Source organism: Notolabrus celidotus, chromosome 11 (assembly GCF_009762535.1).
Source record: "Notolabrus celidotus isolate fNotCel1 chromosome 11, fNotCel1.pri, whole genome shotgun sequence".
Lineage (NCBI taxonomy): Eukaryota > Metazoa > Chordata > Actinopteri > Labriformes > Labridae > Notolabrus > Notolabrus celidotus.
Window position 1 is genome coordinate 10,428,264 of NC_048282.1, and position 16,000 is coordinate 10,444,263.

Genomic DNA, 16,000 nt, shown 5'->3' on the forward strand with positions numbered 1-16,000 from the left:
CTTTGTTGGAGAAATTTTATTAAAAGTAGAACAGAAAAATCTTTACAGCAGAGTTTAACATACCTGACAAAAGCAGGTGAGTTAATGTAACTATGATCAAACGGGTAACACAGTGCAGAACTAACTCAAGTCTTTTTCTACGAGTACAACTAAATCCAATAACAGTACTGACAGTGTCCAAGCATACCTATTATTATTACACAGGAAAGACTAATGCATTCACTCATCATTTTATTTGCTCAAAGGTCTTGTGCAACATGTAAAATTGCACACACATGCAACGTGCATGTGTGACATGCTGAGGCAACAAACTGTAGACAGAGAAGAATCCTGGTTTGATACACAAAGCTGAACACTGGTCTGGTTCATAATTGTGTATTAAATCCAACCAGTCTTGTCTCAGCCAAAGGAAGTTGTCTGCTCAGTTGTGAACTTCTGGTGATTTTGTGTCGCTCTGCAATCACACCACTAACTTACTACTTGGCGGTATTGTTTCTGTGTCATTGTGTTGCGCTTCTCTTTGCACTTGAACCATTTTGACTGAACTGAGCAAGTAATATTGAATCAGAGTTTGAAAATGTAGATTCACTTTTGTTGAATTTACTGAAATGCAGAAGGTATGCAAGAACTGACCCTGTTTGAGTTTTGGCTTCAAGTGTGAGCTAACAGATTGCGTGTGACAGTTTTGGTGCAATATGGTTACAAGTGGACCGCACTGCCAAAGTCTTAGTCTGTGCAAGTTGAGACTAATTATGACTACATTTCTGAGCTGTACAACTGAGTTTCACGTTGGGCTGAATTTCAGCTCCATTGGAAGAGTACAGGAGGGCCAATCTGAGCCTGATTAGCTGCTCGTAGCTGGTGAATTGTAAATTATTTGCTTGGTAGACAGCATCATCTTGTTCAGTGAAGGAAGGGCTATGAGCTGATTCTCAAGCTTGCGCCCCTTCAGAATGGCAGACAGTGTCTGAAAGCACCACAGCATGATATGGACGTATCATATCTACATTAATAAACACAAGTACAGAGATCATTGAAACTGCAATCTAAGATAGATGACATGGTTAGAGAATTTTTCAGTTGAAAAACCGTTACAAAGATGTCTGTGGCCACTGTTTGAAAGACGCAGGAATCTGGTTTAAAAGCAAGTTTTTTCATAGAATATTTGTAGACCTTGACCAAACATCTATATTTTCATGAAATCTGCTTCTGTCATATTTTTCATCACACGTTCACACACATATAGCACTGTATTTATGATTTTATATGAAAGATAAATTGCACAAGGCTTTGTGTAGTCAGGATTCCATCTACCACTGGAAAAGTACATGGAAGAAATGTACAGTAGTCACAATGATAATTTCTATCATCAATTCAACCCTAAAATAAACATTTTATCAAAATTCTACAACAAATATTTGATTCCTGACATGTCAATGTTGAGATTTTAGCTGGTTGATAATAGTTGAAATTTTGTCTTGGACCAAAAAGCTTCTATCAAATGTCAATGTTGACATCCCGGTTCATGCTCACTAGGTGTACTGATGCAGGAGGCTTTACTGCAATACATAAAAATCAATTAATGATTCTAACTCTGCGTCCACTCATTTACACGACGCACTTTTGTGGAATTTTCAGACATATTAATAATCAACAAACCAAGCATGAAATGAAAAACAACTTCAACTTCCTTCTCCTCTGACTTCAACTACTGTCTGTGGGAGTATTCAGAGGAAACTGTACTCTGAGCCCATAATTTGTGAGCTTTGGTTTTGCGTTAAGTGTTTACCAGGCCTTAGTTGCATCTAAGGTAGAAGCAGATTAGCCTTATGTGTAGCACCTGCAGCTTCAACGTGTGGTGTGGATTCAACACTGAAGTATAAATCAGTCTAGTTTCTTTGGTGCCTCTGTACCTTAGCTCATCAGAGCATTTATTTTTTTTATTGATGGCAATTTTTGGACTAAAAGTGGTTGACATAATTTCGTGGCATCAGGTGCAGATATAATCAAGAAAGTGGACTGGAGTGCATGACTCATTGAAAGGAATGATAGGGCATCTTTTTCAGTTTTTTCTGTCTAAAAGAAACAGGTTCCAGGTTAAATGTTAGCTGCACTCTAAGTTGCTATAATGCCCGTCTGTGTTGCTGTCTCTCATTCATAGGCTTCAACACAGGTGACACTATCACTATCACACATCACTATGACCTGCAGTCCTTTTTACTGTATGGCTTGTTTCCCAAAAGGTTGTCCACTTCAGAAACCATGGAGAGTGTTAACTTTGGTAGAACCTGCAGAAGAAAGAGAGAGAAGGGGTGACTGTCATTTATAAGTATTACAAATGTGTTACTCTACACACCAGGCTTTTATTTGAAACAACCTTCTAAAAGAAGCAGCCTTTTAATTCTAACATTTTGTTATGTTTGCTCATCTGGATCTGCTTCATCCTGCTGGTGTTAAAGCAGTCACATTAACTCCAGTGTAACACAAACAACCAAACTCAGAGACATTCAACAATCCAGATTATCATGGCCTCGGTACAAACTCAGTTTAATCTAAAAAGGAATAAAAAGGAGCTCGCTTGGAGGGAAATGAGTGAGAAGGTTGGATAATCTGGTAATTTAATCTTAGTTTTGAAAACCTTTGTCTGTCGCTGTATTAGCATGTTAGCAGTGCCCTAATAAGCATTACCCACCAAGAGTCTTTTGGTACTCACTAACACAGAATTTGGCATGCCAGTGGAGTTATTCGCGTGTATTCAGCAAGTGAACACAATATTCTGGTAATTCAAACAAGCAGGCAAATCATTTGATTCATGTCTCATGTGACCTGGGAGCTGAAGGGAAAAAATCTGAATAAAGTTGGGGTGGGGGAAATGAAGCTTTTTGTGTTCACACATTCAACCCACCCAAAATAGTTCAGGAACTTTTCAGGAATTTAGTTCATATGTGAACTGAGCTTCAGTTTCACAACATACTGTTACCCACATTTTATAGGTTGAATTGATAAAGTTCAACTTGCACAAATTCATCCTGGATCTATTTTGCACTGACATTCATAGATGCATAATCTCCTGGTTTGTTTGATTTATCTTTAAAAAGTCAGTTTGAACATTAAGATGGATAAAAACTGATATGCCACAAAGTTAACATGAACTTGGAAGCATAAGTACTCCAAACACTGCCCAAAAACTGTAGTAGTGGCAATATGAGATTCTGGTTTCATGTTTCCTGACCTGTATTGCTCGGATATTCTCCTGCAGCTGTCCAATACTTGAAGCTCCCAGCAGGACAGAGTTCACTGCTTCGTTCCTCAGACACCAGGCTGTGGAAAATTTACAGCACAAACAAAACATGACTGAAACCCTTCAGCATCTATTGTTTGTTTATAAGATTTAGACTTTAACACATAATACATAATTAAGTTTGTAACTCATAAATATATTTAGCTGTAAATACAAAGTATGACATAAAGACAGCATGAATTGAAAGTTATGTTTTACCAATGGCTAGTTGAGGTAGAGTGCAGCCGAGTCTTTCAGCGATCGCCTGCATCTCTTTTAGCTTCACTTGCTGGCGGTGCCCCTCCTCACTCAGGATTTTGTCCTTCATCCACTGGTAACCCTGAAGTAGAGAGCGATAAGAAAGAGATCAGAATTACTGGTAGGACAGAGATAAACATGACCCTGAATGTCACAGAGGGGAACTTTCCAGGTCTATCTCTTTATGAGTAAGCTGTCTAAGTCACGAGAAGAAGTTGTGATGGTATTTTAAGCTTATAAAGAAATAATGTAGATGGAGAAAGATGTTAATTAGATCTTTTTTTGGTGTTGCAAATTTAAAGAGATAAGAATGTGATATAATATTTTAGATTATAAAGTCTGGAAAAGTCAAAAACCTTCATCTCAGACATTTAGTTCCCCTAATCTCCTGAATTGTGACTTCAGGACTTTAGTGGACATGCAGGTGATTTCAAAGAGCAGGTATGTACGTTAAAAATAATCTATTGTAGATTTAAAGACCAGCGTTTTGTGATCCCTGTAAAGATATTATTAGGATGTGGGTAACGTGACATGTAGAAGAGTAGGCGTTTACCTTAAGTGAGGCTCGTGAAGTAGGGGGGATCCCGTTGTTATATTTCCCTGAGATGATCCCACACGCCAGAGGAGACCACGTCATTGCTCCGATGCCTGTGTGACATAAAAACAGACCAGAATAAACACATTATCAATATTCGATGGCTTATTTATTTGAAGTTTTCTAATATGGGAGACTGGGGGCTAGAATCATTATCAGGATTCAAACATATATATATCAATGATCTACTAAAACTAACCAACAGTGAACGAACAATAAAATGCTATCTATATCTTCAGCTCTTTTTACCATATGCACCCCTGAATTTTTTTTAGAAAAGCCTGCCACTGAAATTTTACATCACTTATTCACTCATATCTCTTCCACTGGGAAGTTTTCTTTGTCAGATGAGAGAAGGAAGAGATATGGCATGAGACGCATGCATTGGTAGTCTAGTCACCATGAAATGTCATGAGATATCCAAGATGGCATGCAAGGCAGAGTCCAACACTATTACCCCTTTTCCACCAAAGTGGCCCTAGTCCTTGTTCTAATTGACACTTGGTTCAACTTGTAAACTTTCCAAGAACCAGCTTGCTTTTCCACATCCAAGGGCCACAAAAGAGCCAGGTCATTACGTCACAAATAAGTATCTTATTTCCTGAAAACACTTGCATGCAAAGTTTAAAAATACAAATAAACATATTGGTCAAAATAATTATTTTGACGTTGACACACCTGCAGTACAACAATGCCTTTGACATGTTTGCAGCCTATGGAAGCCTCAATGACAAGTCCCTTATGGATGGCCTCAACTTCAGTCTGAGCAACATGCAGTATTTAACCAGACGATGTTATTTATGAATGTAACCCCCCCCCCCCTTAAGATACACCTGAGAAAGTGGGATCATCTCATGTTCGGATTCTACACTTTTACATGCCAACATATGTTCAGGACAGTGCTGTGAAGTCCCAAATTTTTTTAGTTTCACACAAACACCATACGTTATATTTAGTCTGCTGATCCACAAAGAAAACAGTCAGGGATTAGATGCTATCAGGCCAGATATGATGACATTTTTTGCCTTTACATCAATGCTACTCATAAACTGACGTGTTTGCATTTTCCACAAATGAGTGGATAAAAAACATCAACCCCACTTACTCACTTTTACCCTGACTTCTTTGGGAATTTTACTAGATGGGTGGAAGGGTAAATTCCCAATAAAGTCAGGGTGAAAATTTTGTGATTTTTTGGGGAGTTTTGTGCATGAACAACATTTTTTTTGTATTGGACAAAAAGTTTCATATTTTGGCAGTTTCTTACCTATCTTTTGGTAGAGGTCAGGGAGTTGAATTTCCACCTTCTCCCTCTGGAACATGTGGTACTCTGCCTGTTCGCAGATTGGAGGGATTTGGTTGAACTGTCGAGCCACGGAGTATGCCTCCTGTAACAGACACAGGGAACAGTTACTGACACGTGCACCAAATAAGTCTTCACGTGTCCAGTGTTTCTGGCATCAAATCAAGAATTAGACCAATCAGAGTCCAGGGTTCATCAAGAAACTTCCAAGTAGAGAGACTTGACCTCAAACTGAGGTGAGGGCGAGCGGTTACACGTGGCTGACAGGGACAGATCCATACTGACAGAAAACATTGGTATCACTTGACCTGCTGTGACTTAATTTATTTGGCACCATTTCTTGTATTGAGTTAGATGTTGGTAACCAGGAACCAAACTGGCCCATGAATCATCGACACGCTACTTAAAGATTGAAGTATGTCTCACCATGATCTCCATGGAGGTCCATCGTGACGTCCCCCAGTACATGGCCATCCCCCGGTTGATCACGTGGGTCATTGCCCTCACTGTCTCTACCCAAATAGAACAAATGAGCTTCTGTTAAAGAGTTTCAGAACAAGCGGTTTTAAGCAACAGGAACAGGGAGGAGACCAGATGAGAATGATAAGAAGGGTGCATCTCTGCCTCACATCTTTTTGTTTTTTTTTGTAAATTCTGTGTTCAGATGTGGTCCATGTATCGCTCCTGCAGAAGAAGATGCATAACCCTAACTCACTTTAACATCACTTATTCATGGGAATGTGTTAAGCTTGCATCACAGAGAAACTGTAAACGCAACTCTCCATCTTTATTTAATTACATGCCACAGTCTGTTTATACATAAAAACAGATGTTCATGTAACAACAAGCGTTCTCAAGTCTTTCTGGACCATACAAAACTAGAGTAAAGACCATCACATACGATAGAAACAAAAGAAACACCCACCTTCTATAGGTGTGTTTGGATCTGGTCGATTTGCAAAAACCACATCTACATAATCCAGCTGAAGTCTCTCTAGCGAGGCTCTTAGACCTGTTCATGAATATAAGTTGGAATTCATTGTTTCATCTCTTACTGGTTCGTATCATTCAACAAGTAATAGTACTTGGCTTACAACAAAATGCAATCTGTACCTTCGATGATGTGTTTCCGAGATAATCCTCTTTCCATTTCCGCTCTGAAAAACAAAGAGTGATTCCTCATGTTGACAACATGTGAGCACAATACTAAGAGACAAATTATAGTGTCCATTTATTTTCTTATTTTTAAAAACTGACTGGTCCCATCGTGTCTAAAGGAAATGTGCTAGAGTGCCCTCTTGGATTCCACTGTGGTAAGATAAAACATTTAAAATTGACTACTCTGGTGCCCTTTCAATGGAAAATGCATGAAAAAATGCCCTTTGGATGCTCTAAAAATGTTTATATAAAAAAAAAAAACATAAAAAGAGAGCCTTCTGGATACCCTTTGCATGTATAACACGCAAAAAAGTGTCCTCTCGATGCCCCTCAAATGTATGAAATATAAAAAAGCGCCCTCCGGCAGCCTCTGTAATGTATATAACGTAAAAAAAAAAAAAAAAAAGTCCCATGTGGATACCCATGTAGTTATGTTAATTATGTACAATAATCAATAATTTATATAAACATAAAGAAATAGTTTTGTGTTTTTAATTTTTCAAAATTCAATTTCCAGCACAAAGGGTCACAAAAGTGTTCACCAGAATGCAGGAATTAAGTGTTAGCAGCTCAAATTTTTTGGGGGGGAGGACCCCCAGACCTCCCTCTTGTTGTTGCTGAATTGATACATTTAAATTCACCCTAAACTGTGAGTACCAGATGTTTGAATGGAGATGCCCTTTTTTTTTTATTGTTGCAGGATCTAGTTTACGTTAGCTGCGTTGAGCTCAGGTTGGATTTGTATATCAAAATATAGAATCTTTGGTGGGCTCAGTGTCTTCTGTCTTGGGCGTGGGGCTTGTGTCGGACAGAAATAAGTGACCCGAGCTACACTCTGGTAGGAAGCCTGATTTATTTTTTGTAGTCATAAAACAAGGTTAAAAAAGAGAGCGGGGCAAACACACACCAAAGAGAGAAAAATACAAGTAACTAGGACATACTTTCCACCCCAGAAGATTTTGGTGGTGATGACTAAACTGGATCGCCTGCAGATGGGAACAAAAACACACACAATAAAAATCTACAGTTCAAACACTGTGACAGATTAACAGAGAGCTGGTTCAGATTAACAGATAAAGGGTTTGTTCAGTTAAAGCTTTAGTTAACTGTAGTTTGGAATGTAAAAAGTTTAAAACTGTAGTTTAAATAAATACCACAACCCCACAGAGGTTCTCTTGCATTTTTTTTCATCAAAGATTTTAAGAGAAAAGCAATTCCACTTCTCATCGAGCTATAGATTGTACTTTAGGTAGTAGCTTTACCTTCCTGCATTACATTTACATTTTTAAAAATTGTTTTCACTGCAGAGATCTGTCTCTATATATTCTAAATCAGAGAGTAGCTTTTCTTCTCTACGGGCAAAAGGGCAACACGACATGAATATTACATGTACTGCTGAACTGTATTTTGCACCACTGCGCTTTCTCCTGTTTAATTAAATATCTAAAAACATTTCAAACAATGGAAAACATGTCATCTTATATGCACGAATGTAAGCAGCCATTATTATCTACATTATCAAAGTTCGTTAAAGAACGATGAGACGGCAGAGAAGTTCAACCAGGATTAATGTACATGTTTGGTCATGCAAAGTCTGCATATGATAAGTGTAATTTGAGGGGTATTTATGGATACAAGCTATTACCTAACCTTTATAATTTGACACTACAACTTGAACTAATACCTATTTGAACAAACACGACACTTAACATAAAAATGTTACCTCCATCCTTTCTTCTTTATGATGCTTCCCAAGACAATTTCAGCCCTACAGAAGGAGAGAGGAGGACAGACAGTAAAATATGTTTATCATAATGCATAAAAAAAAACCATCATCAACCAAAAGGTTGTGCATTTCATAAGCAATTCTTCCATGTAGTTTCTCCTGTAATAGTTTTAACAACATTAAGTCATTGGGACATTTACTTTGCTGGTTAAAATGTGTTCACTTTATGCAATATGTGCTTACACTGACACTTGATCTTTCTTTGTGCACGCACTTTAGAATATGTAAGTTTGGTGGCATAGAACATGTAGTTACAAAAGGGGAGGGCGGAGCGTATTCATGTCGCTATGCAGATATGAAACGTGTATTCAGTAACTCCTGGATTCGAAGTAAAGTCATACTTACTTTCCAGCTGTATAAACCTCTGCTGTGTCAAAAAGATTCACGCCATTTTCGTACGCCAAAGTCACCAGCTCCTCTGCCACCTTTAAAACCAGACATCAAAACAGTGAGGATGATCAGAGGTTAACGCTGTTGGATCTTAACTCTCAGACAGAAGTGTGTTAGAGGTGGCTTTGAATGAATTTCTCTCACATGGCAGGACAAGAAGATATTAATAAGACTGACATTTTTAGTTTGGATGAGACTTTACAGGTGTTCAGATGCTCTCTCTTACCTCATCTGATATCTGGCCTCCAAATGTCACCCATGTACCTGCAAAAAGGTACAACTGTTACTGTTGTGTGCATATGCATGTGCAGGATTTTAAAATTTCTAAAACATAATTAAAAAAGTGGAAAGGAAACAAGTTTGGAGTAAAGTGCATCACAAATTTGGGAAATTTAAACACAGAGTCGCTCCAGGCCTTTATTAGAAGCGTTTCTCACTACTGTGTTTGACTTTAAGTGTTAGAGCTGCAGGTGTGCCACCTGGTTGAGTGTATAACCTTTAGGCCATGAACAAAGGGTTAATCTAGCTTGCTAACATTAGCACAAAATCCTGCACAGCATTTTCTTTCTTAACCAGCTTTGGCATGCACTGTGATCGCTTGCTTTTTTAAATCTCTATAATGGGTCTACAAGTAAACAACCAGACTGATAGGACTAGCAGTGAAAGCTAAGGCTACTGAAAATGTCCCATAAGAAGTTTAGGACAAAAAAAAGGAGGCAGCAAACCCACTTCTTGAAAACACTTACACACATACTGTAAAGGTCATAAGCTTCCCCTGTAGGTCAGAAGTTCAGAAAGTGCTGATTCCTGGTGTCTGTCTATTCAATAATAGATGAAGTGTTCGTGCTGCCAGCAGTGAATAAAGAGCACAGCACTTTGAAGAGGTCTAAGGTCTGCGATCCTTCGGTCTAAGCTGCCTCCAGTTTATGAGGACATAGTCCTAACTTCTGCAGACAGTGATGATTTGCAGAAATGTAGTGAGATGCAAACAACGTAGAATTGATGCTGAGTATCTGTTAATGTTTTTAATCCACAGTAGATCTTAATTTGAGGTTATATTTTGTATTCAGATGGACTTTCTTGCTGCCTGTGAGGACTGCACTAATGTTTCTTTCGTGGAATAATGTGATGCATCTTGGCAGTTTGATGGATTGGGCGCTTCTGCCTCTAGATCCAAATGAAATGGTAAGATGAAAATTTAAGAAGGTGGCTTAATGCTCCTTGAAACCTCCACCAGAACTCTATTTTTTTTTTATCTTAAAGACGTCCGACGCACAAAACAAGCCATGATAACAAAATCAGGCGATGTGTCCACAGAGGAGCCCCTCATTTCTTGAATCTTAGTTAAACTGAGTTTAAAATTCTGCTGAAGTTTAAAGAGAAAAATGCAGAATAATATGAGCATGCGCATTTGCAGACTACTCAAAACCATCCAGATGTAAAAGCACCTTGGATAGCCTATTTATGGTTTTAATTTAGATGTGCCTGCATGCAATGAATATATCACACACTTACCCAATCCGAGACAGGAAACCCTCAGACCAGATTTCCCCAGATTTCTGTGTACAAGAACCAAACAAATAAATATACATAGATTTTATTTTATCTAGGTTTATTTAAATTCAATACATTTAAATTTATTTGTTTAAATAATTAAAATGTATGTATTTGAATAATTTTAATCACTGCAACAAATGAATGCAGTGTTATTTATTCAAATCTATTTTAATTTTTCAAATTATATTTATTTAAATAATTAAATGTATTTATTTTTAATACTTGCAACACATGTTAAAACATGCACCATATCATCACTAAATTCTGCTTTAAATATTAATCAAACACAGTGAGATGCACATATTGTTAGATAAATATAAACATTAGAATTGATGATGATGGTTTCCCCAAAGTCTTAATGAAATGATGTCTCTCCAGCCTTGAGAGAGCAGCACTCCCCATCTCACCTGTATATCATGCCTGTGGAGTAAGACATGGTGTCCCTGAGTGAAACATGGTTCATCCTGAGGAAGTCCTCCAGGTTTTTGAGCTGTGCTGCCGCTCTGACCTCTCTGAGGCGCTGAAACTCTGCTAAATGGCTGCTCCGCTGCTGACGCTCCTCCTGCTCCAGGGCTTGTTCTGACAGGAAGCAGCTCAGGCCGCTGTTCACGCTCTCGCTCATAGACGACAGGGACATGATCTTTCCTCCAGAGCCGCTGCTGATGCTGCTGCTCCGACATATCCCGCTGCCATCTCGACTTCCTGGTGGTGCCCCTCCACTGCCCCCAGGTTTCGGCATCTGTGAGTGGATAATAAAGCAACATCTGGTCACAATTAATCAGGATCATGAAGATCCATGAGTTCAATTCCTCCACTGATCTGTCAGTCAATGATCCAGACTTTTCTCTGAATGAATCTGAGAAATTGCCACGTGCATGATTGCTTTGTAAGCTAATGACAGCCGTGTTTCTGTCTCTGCTCTGTCTCTGCTGTCTGCATTATTGAAGTACAAGCACTGAATAATACATGGATGAGTGAAGTATTGATGGGCTTTTTTGGGCTGTAGAGATTAAAAGATGAACATGCAATCATGCACAGAACAATGCTGTTTCAGACGGTGCAGGATCCGTACTCACATACTAGGTGGCCGGGCAGACATCTGTGGGTTTGTGGCATGCATGAGGCAAATTCACAAAGCAGTGTTGGCTGAGGGACGAACTGAAAGACAAGATGATTTTAAGAACTCACAGTCCCAAAATGTATCACAGATTCCGAGGTTGTTGTGATAAAGTGTGAGAAAATACCCAGAAAGATTGTGTGTGCTTAGAAAACCCACGTAACATTCATTGAGCTGACTGGAAAACCCAAAAGCCAAACAAATCTTCACCTCTCCCTCTTTTTTTAAACATATTTTACAATTGTGTTAAGTTTGTCTGGATGCTGCGTCTACTTAGAGGTCCTTTCTCTGGCTTAGGAGGCGTCTTCTTCAGGTTTGGGGACTTCATAAATACGAAGTAGTTGGGAGGGGAGAACACCCTGCATTTATAATTTATTAAGTTCCTCCATTTGTTGAGTTTCATTGTTTAAAAATTAAAAAAGTTAAGATTTTTTTAGACATCATGGGGAATCAAGACGCTCTTTGGCTTCATGCTGGAGCAAGATTTTTCATCAAGGATCCCTAGAGAAGTTTTATTTCTCCAAATCAAACTGAATGAATTACTTTTGATTTAACCTCACTGCTAAGTCCATCAGCATGTCAAAATTTTAAGGCATGACAAATTTGAATGACTGCTTGTGATAAAAGGATGCATGCAGACTGGATTTAAAGAGCTGAACTATGACTGTACTTTGCAGATCCAACACAGGTTTTTAATGAAGTCTCAAGCAGGATACAAACTTGTTTTCCAGCCTGTTTTAGGAGAACAGACACCAGGTTGAACAGCAAACTCAGGTGTTCAAAAATTAAACCAAAAGAGAACTGCAGTTCCTTAAATGTCCCCTGGAGGCTGAGCCCAAAAGCCACGGAACCCCAATTAGATCCCATATTATTTTACTCATGATGATTTGTGTTGATGTTTGGATCATTTCAATAATAACTTGTGAAGATAATCTGACTTTTTGGGCACTAACTGTCTGTGAATAAGGTCTTGCCTAAAGCTTATCCGTAAGTGGAGTTTCAGTAATGTTGCATTGATATTTTTGCATGAACAGCAGTGATGAGAAGAGCTGTTATTTCAGGTAAGTGGTATGTTTCAATCACTCGACTCTCTCACTTTACATTTGAGTTATTGTTTCACCGTCTCTCTGAGCTTCTTTAGTGTGATAAAGTTGGATACAGTCAGCCACCACAACTTATAGTATCTCAATCTGTGGGAAACTACAGCTGAGGGCTACGAATCAATCCCTGGTGCTAACTGTTACGCCATAGACTGTATAATAAATGGACGTAGTATCCGTGACATCACCCATCTGTTTCTGAAGTGCTGTTTTTAAGCCAACCATCGACGGGTGCCATATTGGAAATGCTGAACTAAACCTTATATCTGTCAAGCTAGTGTGAGATAGAGAAATTAGCTAATCAGGCTAAACTCCTTTTTTGTACCAGGCTGTAAACATGTTTATTTTTGCCGTAAAGATCACCCTTTTGTGAATTGGTGTGTATGTGGTTTATGGTGTTTCCGCAACCAGCCTCTAGTGGACACTCGAGTAACTGCAGTTTTTAACACTTTTGCAGTTGCTCAAATTCTTGTGGCCCAAAAACGTTCTGTTTTCCCATCCCTCGCTACTCTGTGCTCCACCCTCTCCGCCAAATATAGTCACTTCCGGCTCCATAGGAAACCAACATGCCAAACTCAAGGATTCATGTGCACAACCAGTGGGTTACGTCACAGTTGCTACATCCATTATAAATATAGTCTTTGCACTACATCCAGTGATGATCAGAGGTTTCTTTTCATAATAGAGAGGTAGTCATGTGTAGATCGCACAGTCGAGGGCGATCACAAGCATCCGCAAGAAAAAGGAGATAAGTGAAGTTTGTAAAATCAATACATTACATAACAATCCAGCAGGTTGAAACACAGTGATTTCATAAACTCATTATGGCATTGAGTCAGCATGAAGGCTTTCTCCTTTTTCTTGCAGAGGTTTGAATCTGAGGTACAGCAACTCAATTGCTGACCAAGCAAAATTTAAATGGACGGACTCAAAACCTCTTCTGCTTTGAGTATCCCACAGCACAACCACACATCTTCAAACTTTAGCAGAGTAACCACAAGGCAGGGGGAGGGAGGAAAACAATGAAGCTACGTCATCCAGGAGACATTCGTCCCGACATCTGAGAATACAAAAAGCTATAAAGACTGATCTTTGCTGCTTGAAAGCAGTGGCTCCAGAAGGATTATAAAGCAGTTTAAATGAATTGATAGCGTCTAAGGTGGGAATAGTGGTGTATCCTTGCACTGAAGTGATTTGCATAACTGCTGCATCAATTCACCCCGGACAGTCACAACATTACGACCGCCTGTCTAACACTGTGCAGGCCCCACCTCTCTTAGGACTCTACCAGACCTCTGAAGGTATCTGAGGTATCTGGCACCAAGACATTAGTAGCAGATCCTTTAAGTCCTGGATGCTGTGAGGTGAAGTGGGGCCTCCATGGATTGGACTTTGCAGTCCAACACAATCCTAAATTAAGATCTGAAGGATCTGGAGGCCAAGTCAACACATGTAACTTGTCGTGTTTGTGCTCCTCCATTGCTCTCTGGTCCAGGTCTGATGCTCACGTGTCAAATGTAGGCACTTTCAGTGGTGGCCAGGGGTCAGCATGGATGCAATAACCAGTCTGCACAACAAACTGGGATGCTCTTTCTTTCAGAACCAGCATTCACTATTTCAGCTCTTCTGTTGGATCAGACCAAACAGACCAGCCTCTGCTTTCAAAGTACACCCCACAAGAGCTGCTCTGACCCGGTCGTCTCTCCATCACAGTTTGGCCCTTGTCAAAGTCACTCTCATCCTTATACCCATTTTTTATGCCTCCAACATCAATATCCAAAATAAAGCAGATTCACTTGCTGCCTTAGAAACCCCACCTGCTGACAGGTGCCACTGAAGAAGTAATCAACATTCACCTGACAGTGGTTGTAACCTCATAGTTGGTGCAATCAGTCCCAGTCCTTCAGACAAGTAGGTGTGTCAGGAGTGAGGATTTAAAACCTTATGTTTTTTGTCTTTAAGTGTGAGTTCAGGTACACTATGGTCATGCAGAGAACAATATTTAAGGTTTTAGGTATGCCCCAGTCCTATAGGTGTACCACCAGATAGGGAACTGACATGAAGTCAAGAAGAGACGGGACAGATGTAGACATATAAACTGTAATAAAGGTGTTGTATAATTCAATTTTTGCTGAGAATAACACCTGACATATCTTAAAACATAATGATACTTTGCTGTAGCTGCAAATTAGACTTGCTGCTGGGATGCACAGCTGAGCAGTGTGGTCCAGGTGTATCATGTGCATTGGTGGAGTTATAGATATGAGCAGCATCTACATTTTGCCAGTTTCTAAATTATCAGTTCAATCACCCTTTGCGTCTTTTTTAAAAAAACGATTATAAGCATCAAAGAGGTGGTCCTTCCTGCAAAGACGTGCCACACAAGAAGCTCTTAAAGCTCATAAATACACAAGTTATAAGTACAGTTGTGTAACAACATTAAACAAACCTCTGTGTTGTCCTCACGCATGCAAGTGCACACTCTCTCTCCTTTTTCTACTCTGCCGGAGCACACCGCCCAGAAAATCCCCAACCACTCAATAATTGAAAACCCTATTTTCATCATCCTGATGATGACAAAGATGGATTATATCATCTTGTTACCTCACTGAGTCTGAACAGAAATAGCTCTGCTTCAGGAAGGAGAAGAACTAGAAGAGTTAGTTAGAAGAGCAGATGTTGAACAATCTTGTGATATTCACTCCAAACATGTCCCAACTCCAGACATTGGCAGCATATCCATGCAGCTCAGTCCTCTTTCAGATTAGTCCATTAAAGCTACTCACCCGAGTGGTCGCTGACGTCCGGCCGATGACTACACTGCTCATGGTGGAGCTCGGTGAGGGCCAGATGAAGCAGTGTGTGTCTCACCCTGATGCCATGCACAGCTGCTTCTGGATCACAGTAAAGGTAGATGCTGGAGGTGGAAACATGTCACTCCCACTCCCTCCCACTCAGTCACATGACTCACGCGTTGGCCTATCAGGAAGCATGTCTGCACTGCGGAGGCCAGAAAAGAATGTGACGAGTAAATAATTGATCTTGGCACTAAAGCCAGCATTTGCACTAAAAGCTTGTGATTGTGTGAAACAGCAGAAAGCATGCTGAAAGCATTTTGCTTCATTTCATGTTGCTTGTTCCAAGTTATGTAACGCTCTTCAAACAAACAGTATTTATTAAAGGACCGACTACTAAGGCTTCTGCTGGGGTTCAAAGTGACGTCAAGAAAGGGGAGCTGGGGGAGGAAGGGTCCTTATGAATGTCAAAGTGTAGCAGATTTATTCCAACCATACTTTTTTAACAATGTCAAATGCCAATGTTTTAAACATCTTCTTTAAACAGTATGAGACGGTGCATGACCAGACAAATTCCTTACCTCAATCTATCAATCTTTATTTATATAGCACCAAAACACTACTAACATTACCTTAAATACTCTTTCCAAACAGAGCAGGT

At 39.5% G+C, this 16,000-nt stretch overlaps 1 protein-coding gene across 1 annotated transcript; it reads right to left on the reverse strand.

The window, feature by feature from the left end:
* Positions 1 to 14: 14 nt before the first annotated feature.
* On the reverse strand, positions 15 to 15,725 carry LOC117821060 (voltage-gated potassium channel subunit beta-2-like). The gene is made up of 16 exons (XM_034695080.1): positions 15,331 to 15,725; positions 11,404 to 11,485; positions 10,735 to 11,066; positions 10,286 to 10,329; positions 8,997 to 9,034; positions 8,726 to 8,805; positions 8,318 to 8,362; positions 7,536 to 7,580; positions 6,550 to 6,593; positions 6,362 to 6,448; positions 5,863 to 5,948; positions 5,401 to 5,521; positions 4,092 to 4,186; positions 3,500 to 3,620; positions 3,233 to 3,321; positions 15 to 2,288 (listed from the first exon to the last, which is right to left on the reverse strand). Exons 3-16 carry the CDS (start codon positions 11,064 to 11,066, stop codon positions 2,199 to 2,201), a joined length of 1,317 nt encoding a protein of 438 aa, XP_034550971.1. The 5' UTR covers positions 11,404 to 11,485; positions 15,331 to 15,725; the 3' UTR covers positions 15 to 2,198.
* Positions 15,726 to 16,000: the final 275 nt, after the last annotated feature.